At 37.7% G+C, this 12,499-nt stretch overlaps 1 protein-coding gene across 4 annotated transcripts in view; it reads right to left on the bottom strand.

Annotated features, from left to right (window-relative positions):
• The window catches only part of SNX2 (sorting nexin 2), a 48,854-nt gene extending 36,969 nt beyond the window's left edge, over nucleotides 1–11,885 (bottom strand). For all 4 annotated transcript variants that reach the window (XM_040622545.1, XM_040622544.1, XM_040622543.1 and 1 more), the window contains exon 1: nucleotides 11,729–11,885. In XM_040622545.1, the coding sequence (XP_040478479.1) occupies nucleotides 11,729–11,836 (108 nt within the window). In that variant the 5' untranslated portion in view covers nucleotides 11,837–11,885. The remainder of the gene's footprint in view (nucleotides 1–11,728) is intronic.
• Between the last annotated feature and the right edge of the window lie 614 nt (nucleotides 11,886–12,499).

Consider the following 12,499-nt stretch of genomic DNA (forward strand, 5'->3'; position numbering starts at 1 on the left):
ACAAAAAAAAAAAAAAAAAAAAAAAAGCCAACATAATTCTATATCCTGCAAAAAGTATCTTCCAGGAACAAAGACGGAATAAAGATATTCTCAAATGAAAGACTACTACAGGGATCTGTCATCACTAGGCCAGTTCTTTAAAAAAAAAAAAAAAAAAAAAGTGTTGTGGGAGGGCGCCAAAAGACAACCGTTAACCTGAAGATACATGGTAAGAGTTAACATAAATTTGGACCTTCAGGAATACGGTGAGAATCACAGAAACAGTTAACTAACTGGAAATATAATAGACGATTTTTCTTCTCTTATGTTATTTAAAATGTATATGACTAAGAAAGCAAAAATTAAAACACTTTCTGGTAAGGTTTTCAATGTATGGAGATATATGTGAAAACTGTAACATAGAGGAAGGGAGGTAAATGGTTTTAAGGATCTGCATTTTATTTGTAGAAGTGTAATATTAACTCTAATTACATGGTAAATCATTACATATGTATTTTGTAATCCCGACAGCAACCACATACATTTATAAATATAAATATATATATATATGGAAGTATATGTATTTATAGAGAGGAAGGGAAGATAAAGCAAAAAATCCAGTAGAAAAATTAAAATTACTTACAGACATTAAGATAATACAAAAAAAAAAAGGGAGAAAAGGGGAAACAGAGGGAAAAACAAAAACAAAATGGTAGATCTAATCCAATTACACCAATAATTACATTAAACACACCAATTAGAGAACAGAGGAAGCTAGACTGGATATAAAAATAGCAACACAGAACAATATGCTGCCTATAAAAAACCTAAAGACACAGAAATAAGAATGGAAAAACTATGTCATGCAATCAAAAAAGAGATGGAGTGCTACGTTAACATCAGATAAACTTCTGATAAAGAGTATTATTAGCAATAAACAGGGACATCATATGAAAAAAGGACCATCATTTTACCAAGAAATCGTAACAATGCTAAGTTTGTGTCTAACAACAGAGCTTTTAATATGAAGAAAAAAATGAACTGAAAGTATAAATTAAAAATTTTAAATCTACAATTATTTTGAAGACTTCATCACTCCTCTCTCAGTAACTGATAGAATAGATAGGTAACAAGGCAAGATAGAGTAGAACTGGAAAAACTTTTAACCAACTTGACTTAACATTTACAGAAAACTCCAACAGTAACATCAGATTATATATTCTTTTCAAGCACAGACAGACTATTCACTATTAAGAGACCGTATCCTGGGCCATGAGACACATTAAAAAGAACTAAAATCATAAAATATTATCTAACCATAATCAAATTAAACTAGGAATTAGTAACAGAGATACTGAGAAAATCCCCAAATTTTGGAAATTAACACATTTCTAAATAACTCATAGGTCAAACAGTAAGTCAGAAGAGAAACTAGAGCATGGTTTAAATTGAATGAAAACAAAACACAGCATCAAAATTTGTGGGATACAGCTGAAGCTGTCCCTACAAAAGAAATATATAGTAACTAATACTCAAAAACAAAACAAAGAACCAAACAAAAAACAACCACGTTTCAAATAAATGATCCACGCCTCTACGAATAGAAAAAAAATCAAGAAAGCAAAAGCTGATTCTTTGAAAAGATACCAAGATATTCTCTAGCAAGACTAAAATAAATGAATAAATGAGTAAACAAGCAGAAGACATAAATTACCAATACCAGGAATGGTCACAGATATGGTCACAGGATAAGAGTATTATGAAAAACCTTATGCTCATTAATTTCACAACTTAGACTGAATGGACAAATTCCTTAGAAGACCCATACTACAGAAGTTCAACAAAAAATAACCCTGTATCTATTAAAGATGATGAATTCAAAGTTAAAAGCCTTCCCGAAACAAAACTACATGCTCAGATGATTTCATTAGTGAGTGCTATCAACCTTTAAAGAAGACGTAAGACTAATTCACACAACCTCTTCAAGAATATGGAAGAGGAATAAACACTCTCCAATTCCTTTAATGAGAACAGTATTTCTGTTACAAAATGAGACAAAGATATTACAAGTAAAAGAAAATACTACACAAATATCTACTATAAGAGACATAACAGCCTAAACAGAATACTATCAAACTGAATGCAGCAACATATAAAAAGGATAAATACATTTCTGACTATGACGGGCTTATCCCAGGAATGCTAGGTTTATTCGGTGTTTTAAAATCAATCAATATAACCCACGTTATCATTAACCTAAGAAGAAAACTACATAATCACCTTATTAAACGCAGAAGAATTTGCAAAAACCAGCCTCCGTTCGTGAATATAAAATTTCAGAAAACTACGAATAGAACGTCTTTAACCTGGTGAAGGACATCTACAAGAAAAAACGTATGGGGCACCTTGCTGGCTCTGTTGGTAGAACAGGTGACACTGAATCTTGGAATTGTGAGTTCAAGTCCCATGTTGGGTGGAGAGATCACTTAAAAATAAAATCTTTTAAAAACTACTTAACAGATAACATCATATGTAGAGAGAACATTTCCCTCGTAAGTTCGCAAAAGGGTAAATGATATTCGCTTTTACCACTCCTATCCAATATTATACTAATGGTCTTAGCTACATTAAAGCATAAAGACCGGAAACAAAGAAATAAAACTCCTAAATCACAAACAGCATGATTATATACATGAAAATCCCACGGACTCTCCAAAAGAACTACTAGAACTAATGAGTGTTTAGTACAGTTGCTGGATAGAAGGTCAATGTGCCACCAACGTGCAAATGTGAAAAGAAACCATGAAATAAGTATAAACTAACAAAATATGCGCTAAATTGGTATGATGAAAACTACAAACACTGATGAAAAAAATCAAGTAAACCAAAAAAATGCAAAGAAATAGCAAACCTATGCCTTAAAGGCTCAATACTGTTAATATGTTAATTCTCCCCCAAACTAATCTATGGACTCATCACAATCCCAAATAAAAATCTGAGGTGCAAGTTTTGGTAAAAATCAATAAATTGATTAATTGATTTAAACTTATATGGAAAGGCAAAAGAAGTAGAAAAACGAAAGCAATTTTGAAAAGAAAAAAGTCAATGGACTCACGCTACTAATTTCAAGACTCAGTTACAGTAAGACAGCATACAACTGGCAAAAGGAGAGTCAGTAGATCAGTGAAATAGAATGGAGGCCAGAAATAGATGTATACACATATATATGCTCAACTGATCTTCGAGAAAGATGCAAAGGCAACTCATCAAGAAACTTTTCAAATCTAGCTTAACTTAGCATAAAGCATATGAAATTCATTGATGATGTTGTGTATATTGAAAAATACAACCAACCAACTTGAAATAACATTTATAGAACACTCCACCCATCAACATCTGACTACACATAACCTTCTGAAGTGCAAACGAAATATTTACCACAAAAGACCATATTTTGAACCATAAAACAAACCTTGATAGTATGATCATTTTTCAGTAATTGGTGCTGGAACAACTGGCTATCTATATGTAAAAAACCCCATAACTTGAACTCACATGTAAATTAACTGAATCCCAGGCCTAAATGTAAGGGCTAAAATTATAAAACTTCTAGAAGAAAACGTAAGTAAAACTTTTGTGACCTTGGGTTAGCATTAGGAAAGGATTTCATATGTGACATCTAAAGTATGATCAACAACAAAGGGATAACTTGAACTTCATCCAAATAACAAACTTCGGGTTTGTGAAAGGTAATGTTAATAGCATAAAAAGACAAGCCACAGACTGGTAAGCATACCTGCAAACCACACATCTGGCAAAGGATTTGTATTGAGAATACACGAAGAATTCTTAAAACTCAATAAGGAGATCCAAATTTTTAAATGGGCAATAGATGTGAAAGGACATCACCAAAGATGATTTTCAGATGGTGAATATGCATATGAAAAGACCTCAACATCACTAATCATTACAGATTGTACGTTAAAACTACAATGAGATAACACTATAAACCTGTTAGAAGGGCTAAAAATTATTGGTGTGCTGGTAAATGTTTAGCAACCATGTCTTTGAGAAAGAAGACTCTGACTTATAGTTTTTGCTGATTTCTGGGGCATAAACATGCCTGCTGTGGCTGATTACCCCTCACTGAAAGCGGACTTGGGAAGGTATGTACTTTACACCATACATATACCTCAAGAGCATAAGAAATAATAAAATGCAGTAAGGGAATTAGGAAGTAACAAGCTTCGAATATTTATCACCTTCATTTTTAAAAAAGATTTATTTATTTAGAGAGTATCAGCGAGTGAATGAAAGGAGGAGCAGAAGGGGAGAGAAAATCCTGAAGCAGACTCCTTGCTGAGTGCAGAGCCTGACACTGGGCTTGATCCCAGGACCCTGGAGATCATGACCCCGGGCCAAGATCAAGAGTCAGCTGTCTAACCAACAAAGCCACCCAGGCGCCCCATCTTCATTTTTAATTCATTTAAATATGTCTGTGTAACTTAATTTTAATAACCAGTTTACAAATTCCCGACAATTTCACAATCACTTCTTTCAAGCCAATATAAACTAGCCTAAAGCTCACCATTACCTAAAATCAAAACTGACACTAACAAGTGCAGCCAGGATGTAGAACAACTGGTGTTCTCATTCATTGTTATGGGAATGTAATGATACATCTGCTTTGGAAGAGTTTGGCAGTTTCTTTCTTTGCTTTCCTTCCCTTCCTTCTTTTGAATCTTTTATAAGTTTATTAGATTTCAAAGGTAGAATGAATAGAGACCTGAGAGACTAAACCAGACAAATCTAGCGGCACAAAAGGTTCCCTGGGGCAAGCTTTCAAGATTCAAACATTCAATAATACATAAAAAAGCGCGATTCTCCGAATAAGGGTGAAATTTCTGTATTAAAATAACTTTTATGGCAACAGGAAATACAGTGACATGCTTTTGTATCAAAGCATCGTGCTTTTCAGAAAATGGAACCATAGATGAACGATTCTCCGACTTGGAGAATAGTGTCCTAACAGATATGTTCCTGAGTTGTATTATTACTATAGCCATTAACTCACGGGACTAAAAGCAACTGACTTCACCTCTTGTAAACCATTCTGGCACAAATATGGCAGTTTCTTACAAAGTCAAACATACTTACTATACAACCCAGCAATCCTACTTCTAAGTATTCACCCGAAAGAAACGTTCATACAAAAACCTGCACATAAATATTTATATTGGCTTTACTCATTAACGCCAGGAGCTGGAAACCATGGAACAGTCCTTCAGTAACAAACAACTGTGATACATACATACAATGGAATACTAAATTCAGCAATAAAAAAGTAATGAACTATTGATGAACTATTGATAATAGGCAACAACATTTGAGTCTCAGAGACCTGACTCTAAGTTAAAGAAGCTAGACTCAAAAAGTTTCATACTGTATTCCATTTAACAGATCAGTGGTTGCCAGAGATTAGGAGTGTGAAGTGTTAACCATGTGAGTGGGAAGTGTTAACTATTTAGGTGATGAAAGTGTTCTGTATCTTGATTGAGGTGGTAGTGAATTTTACTAAATTGAGGTTAATTTTGCCCCATGTAGAAACTATCATCACAGAAGGAAAAAAAAATAACAGTTCCATTTCGTAGGAAAGTGGTATTTGTAAAATTACATTAAAGGCAAATTTTATTCTTTTTAAGAAAAAAGTCTGCAAAAAGTAACTACCTCAAGCAACTTCATTTAATAACATTTTTTAGAGGCACTAAAAATAGTTCATTCTAAAATCCTTAAATTTAATGGTTTTAAGGCAAAGTGGTAAACTAGAGTGCTACTGCTTCATAAATCTTTTTAGTAATTTTCAGTGCTCACCCCCTTTAAACACCTGATCACAAAATGTTTCCCTGAAACAAAGGTAACTTACACTGAAATTTTCAGAAAAATGAGTACATTTAAAGTTGGAGGCCTACCCAGAGATCAGAAAACAAAATTAAGAAAACAACTTATACACTATTACTACCTGTTGTGTAGGCACTGTTACATACTAATTTAGTAGCTCTTTATCAACAGTCTCTTGTCTTACTCTACTTATTCTCTCTTGATAATTTCACCCACTTTCATGATTTCAAAGATCATTCCTATGCAATTCAGTCACTCCAGTCTTCTATAACATTTTTGCGCCATGTGCATATTTCAATTACACATGTATCACCTGGTACTGCAGGTGTCTGTTCACACAGCTATGTTTATTATATTGACTCCTTTCATACACTCCTTAGGGCAGGGACTAGATGGCCACAGTCCAGCTTAACATCATCATTCAAGAAATTTATGACAGATTCCTAAATTTACATTTCTAGACCATCCAGCACTTCTAACTGCTTGATGATCTCTTCACTGATGTAATGTATCCCTAAGTGAAATGAAACTTATAATTCCTTTGTCTAAGAATCATCTGAAGAGAGGGAGACATAAATGATGTCTTTACATGTCTTTTTATCTACTGTTCCATCAATTTTCTTTTCTTTATTATTTGTGTTTTCCTTCTTAAGGTCTTTAACTTCGGGCTTAAAATAGCCTCCAACTCATCAACTTACCAGTAATACCTCCCACCCAAATTTACCTCTCAGACTGCTAGCACATTAATCTTCCCAGGTGATGATGTTACCTGCCATAAAAATCTTTCATATAGCTCTCACCCACCTACGTAACAAATTCCAAAGCCCTTCACAATCTCACCACATAGTAAACGTATAACATCCTATATTCAGCCGCTCAGAATTTTTTATGGTTCCCTAATATGGACTGACCCTCGAGTGACCCTTGTTATTCTTCCACTTTGAAATTTCATTACCCCTTCAAGGTCTCTCTTAAATATTATTTCTTCAATGAGCTTCTCCCAGCCAAGAGAAGCATTTACTGTTCATCTACTATGTGTCAGGAACAATGATAGGAGTTAGGGTCTCCCCACTGTTTCACTGGTACTTTCAGTGAAAACTGATGTATTTTCAGACCATATAATCACAATCTGTATCAGAGTTTTCTGTACACCTCTTTCTTCTCCACCGATGATTTTCTGTCCTCAAGAGACTTGCTGATATTTGCACTCTGATTATCATCTAAACAGTATAGCAGAGGGTAAATACCCAAGTATTTGTTGAAGTCAACGAAGTAAGATGTCTTCTGAGCATGGGGTTAGAGAAAAGGAATTTTAAAACCATCTGGAAATTCAATACGAAATGCTCTATAATCTCTATCATGTGACACAATTGGGCAAACTATGGTCCTCATCTTAACTTCAACTGACCCTTGTATTTGAGGTTAGTATGAGAACCAGGTGTGAACATCTATGGTCAAGGGATTTTCAAAAGGGTGCCAAGACCACTCAAATAGGGAAAGAATAGTCTTTTCAACAAATGGTGCTCAGACAACTGAACTGCCATGTGAAAAGAATAAAGGTGGACCCTACCTCATGCCATACACAAACATTAACTCAAACATATCAAAGACCTAAAAGAAAGAGGCAAAACCAAAAAGTTCTTAGAAGAAAACATACATGTAAATCTTCATGAGGGGCGCCTGGGTGGCACAGCGGTTAAGCGTCTGCCTTCGGCTCAGGGCGTGATTCCGGCGTTATGGGATCGAGCCCCACATCAGGCTCCTCTGCTATGAACCTGCTTCTTCCTCTCCCACTCCCCCTGCTTGTGTTCCCTCTCTCGCTGGCTGTCTCTATCTCTGTCAAATAAATAAAATCTTATAAATAAATAAATAAATAAATAAATAAATAAATAAATAAATCTTCATGACCTTCGATTTGGCAGGAGATTCTTAGATATGACAGTGAAAGCGTAAGAAACAAAATTTTAAAAATAAAATGGACTTTGTCAAACAGTTTTAAAAATTGTTAAGGACACTATCAAGAACATGAAAAGACAATCCAGAGAGTGGGAGAAAACATCTGCAAATCATGTATCTAATAAGGAACTCTTATCTGGAATATATGAAGAATTCTTATTAACTCAACAGTAGACCACTCAAAAAATGAGAAAAGGATCTGAACAGACATTCCTCCAAAGATGATATACAAATGGACCAGCACATGAAAAGATGTGCAATATCTTTAGTTACAGGAAAATGCAATCAAAACCACACTAAGATAGCACTTCACACTCATTAAGATGAACAGAACCCAAAAGTCTTATTAACAGGTGTTGGTGAGGATATGAAGAAACTGGTACCTTCACACATGGCTGGTAGAAATGTAAAATGGTGTGGCCACTTTGGAAACCAGTCTGGCAATTATTCAAATGATTAAATGTTACCATAGGACCCAGTAATTCCACTTGCACACAAATGTTTACTGCAGATTTATTCGACAGCCAAAATGTGGAAACAATCCATATGTCCATCAACTGAGGAATGGATAAACAAAATGTGGTATAGCCACACAATGAAATATTATTCCATTCCATTCTGTAAAAAGGACTTTGAAAACATTATGCTAAGTGAAAGGAGCCAGTCACGAAAAATCACATATTATATGATTTCATTCATACCAAGTCCAGAAGAGACAGAAGGGAAGTCCAGAGAGAAAGTTAATTAGTGACTGTCGAAGGCTGGGGACAGAGAGGCTTGGGGAATGGGGGCAGGGGGTGATAGTTAAGAAGTACGGGGTTTCATTTTGAGGTGATGAAAATGTTCTAAAACTAACTGTGGTGATGGCTGCATATATCTGTGAATATACTAAAAACGATTAGATTGTATACATTGAATGAATGAATTGCACGGTATGTAAATTATACCTCAATATAGCTGTTTAAAATAGAGGACAAAGCATATAAATTTCCTGACTTATTTTTTTATTAAAGATTTTATTTGAGAGAGGACGCACGAGATCGACAGAACGTGAACGCAGGTGGAGCAGACTCCCCGCTGAGCAGGGAGCCCTAGAGGGGCTGGATCCCAAGACTCTGGGATCATGACCTGAGCCAAAGGAAGATGCTTCACAAACTGAGCCACCCAGGCGCCCCTTTATTATTTTTTCAAGGTGTTGTCTTATTACTCCGTACTGCTTTAAGGCAAGCACTTTTTAAGCTTTGGGTTGTATCATTTAAGGAAAAAGCAGTATCCGAAACAATTTAAAGCCTTGCCTCTCAGGTACCGAAAAGAACAAGCTTTCACTAGATTCCTTCTCCTTTTAATTCTATTCCCTGCCTCCTATGCCAGCTGCTACCAATTTCTTGTTTCATAGTCACAACAGAAACAAACACTGCAAGTTTTAAATATGCTTCATTTACTGAATTTGACTTTATATGACTGTTCTTAATTTTGAAAGGAAAGGAGTCTAACGCTGTGTTAAAAATATATTCATACACTAAGTTGTACGATCATTACAAGCGTAACAATGATGACACTGAAAATGTCTATAATTTTATTTTCACCTATATGGATTTCAATTGATATTTTTCCCTCCAAATGCCTTCAAAGGAAAAAGTTTCTACACAAATAATTTTTTAAACTATGACTTACTTTTTCTTTAATTGACATGTCTTCCAATTACAGCTTAGGTAGTAACTATTCAAAGCAGATGATCTGCATCAGAATCATCTGGGGCTTAGCAACTCATTATAATGTCTATGGACCAGAAGCTAAGTCACGAGGAGTTTGTTAAAAATGCGTAATAGACTTATCCCAGCCCTACAGAATCCTAATTTGCACTTTAACAAGATCCCTAGGTGACTTATGTATCAAGTTTGAAAAGCACTGATCTAGACCATTTATTTCACATGCAGATTCCAGTGAGACGAAGACATCTGCATTTCAAACTAGAATCCCCTGGTTTCTCTTACACAGTGAGGTTTGAGAAGCACTTTTGAAAGGTGGAGTTACTGAAAAAGAGCATTCCTTCAGAGCACTTTGGTATACTAAAAAACACTGCTATATATCCTTCCTCTAACAGTTTGGAAAGCAAAAAGATTGTAATTTACAAATCTCAGTTATACTACCTTGAAGTTAATAACCTGAATGAATCTATTAAAAAAGGGGGGGGTTACATAAACAATCAAAACCAACTTTATTTACAACTTTCACAGTGCACTAACCAAGATAAATTTATTCATATTCAAAACTACTGTAGACTTTTATTGAAAAAAAGTCAAATACCCTATTAAAAAGTCCCAACCAAATAGGAAATACAGATTATAGTTTCTTTTACTCACTTCCTAAAAACCACCATTAAACAGGATGCTTAGTTTTCACAGTATTCAAGTTTATACTAGGTCAATAGTTTGTTTTGATCCTAGCTGGTGGAAAACCTTTGTAGCCCTCAAGGAAATACAGGTCGTAGAATCCTGCATAGACACTAACTCTCGTTACATTTTTAAAGACAGTTATACAGTACGTATAAAGGGCTGAAAAGATACTAAAACCAAAAGGTTAATCTGTTATGCAAGACAATTTTTACCAATTTTTAGGAGATGCTGTTTTGACAATGAATCCAGCAAAGGTTTTCTAAATGGAAATGTTCAAGACTGGGAAGAACACAAAGATGATCAAGGCACTATCCCTAGCCCCAAGAAAAATATAATCTGAGGGGAGGTGGTTTGACTGAGAACCTGTATACACAATATGCAGAGTATGGTCAGTGTGGAAAGTGGTTCCCGGAAGTTCCCAGTAAATGAATTTGAAATAAAAGGTATTTTACAGTAATTTCCAATTGATTTGGTGTGTAGTTGCAAAGCCAAAAAGCTTAGTAAAAAGCACTTTATAAGGAAATACAGCCCAAGGTAAACAATCTTCTGGACAATTTGCATACATTTTAATAACACATACACACAAACAACTGGGATATGAGGTGTGGGCGTCCTCACCAAACGCAAAGGAATTCAAACCCGAAATGGACCTAGGAGGCCAATACGGTTAACAGTGTTTCCTCTGACAAAAACAGGAACACTCAACTTCAGAGATCGCTGACCATGCGAGAAAAGAGGAAAAAGGGAGTGAATATGTTTTTACTTTTCCGTGGTAACTTATTAAAAAAAAACACAACAACCAACAACCAACCAGCACTTTCCTGGACCACTCCCTCCCTTCAACTTAATATTTTATAAACACTCTTATTCTTATTCTTAAGAAGTCTAGGAACTAAAGAAGACAAAACCGGTTAAATGCATTTAACAGTAATGAATACTGAGACGCCTCACTCAAGGGGAACTAGCAGTCCATGAAGGGTCTTGACTGGGAAAAGTGCATCCACACGCTCCCTGGAGAGCCACGGCCACTCACCACTCAGTTCACTGCTCTCTCCTTTCAGGGGCACACCCTCCCTTGGGAAGGGAAAAGCAAGCACCTCTCCAAAGGGGTTGCGGAGGTCGCGGGAAGGTGGTGAGGTTTCCTAAGACTCAGGGCAAGCCGTTCTCTGGTCTGGAGAAGAGGTGCAAGTGACACCGGGGAAGGCCAGCTGAGGGGGGAAAGGGCGCTGAGATGCTCGGGCCGGTCCCTGCCCCCCCAGAGAGAATCAGGTCGGCCCCCGGCCGCGGGGCTGGTCTCCTGAGGAAGCCTAGCCGTCCAAGCCAAGCTCCAGCCCACTGACAGGTACCTGCGGTGGGGGTCCGCGTCACAGGTGTCGCCCCGAGCAGGTCCCTGGAAACCCGGGGGGGTGGGGAGGGACAAGTCCGGGCAGGGGAAAGGCACCTAAAGGTGAGACGCGCGGCAGGAGCGAAGCGCAACACCCACGGCGACGCGGTCTCACCTCTAGGGTGGACACAGTGCTGGTGAACAGGTCCTCTCCGTCCTCCAGCTCCTCAAAGTCGGTGGGCTTCGCGTCCCCCAGCGGAGGAGGCTCCCTCTCGGCCGCCATCTTCGCTCGTCCAGACGACTGCGCGAGCGGGGCCTCGCGGACCTGTCACGTGAGCACGCACGGCAGTGCTGGCGCGCCTGCCGCCCCGCTCCCCCCACCCACCGGCCCGCCTCCCGTGGCCCCGCCCCCGGCCTCGTGACGGCGCCCGCCCCGAGCGCTCCGCGCTCCGCTCCGCCCCTTTGCCTCTCCTTCCACCTCTGCGTCTGGGTCGCGGTTGCCTCTGACCGCCCACTTCCAGTCCTGACTTGGGTGGAAGGCTTTGGGGCATTTATGACCCTCACCTTCGTAGCACGTCTAGGCCAAACGATTTCTCGTCATACCAGTTTTAAAACCACTTTTCAAATCTGCTTTAGGAAGTGGAAGAGTTTGGGGACCGGTCTTGGGGCTTGGATTATACACAGACTGAGGGCAAGATTGAGGATTGGTGGAAAAGAGACACCTCTAGGCGGCCCAACAGAACCCTCGGAGAGGAAGGAAATGTTCTGTATCAGTAGAGTAACCGTTGGCCACGTGTGACCACTGACCTCCTTCACGTGACTATGAGGAGCTGAGTTTTAAATTTTTACTTAAATAGCCGCATGTGGCTAGAGGCTGCCTACTGGCCAGTGTAGCTCTAGATAACAAAAATAACCTGAATAACTTGTCTGAGGTTTGCTCCTATTT

The sequence above is a fragment of the Ursus maritimus genome, unplaced genomic scaffold (assembly GCF_017311325.1).
Source record: "Ursus maritimus isolate PB19 unplaced genomic scaffold, ASM1731132v1 scaffold_5, whole genome shotgun sequence".
NCBI lineage: Eukaryota > Metazoa > Chordata > Mammalia > Carnivora > Ursidae > Ursus > Ursus maritimus.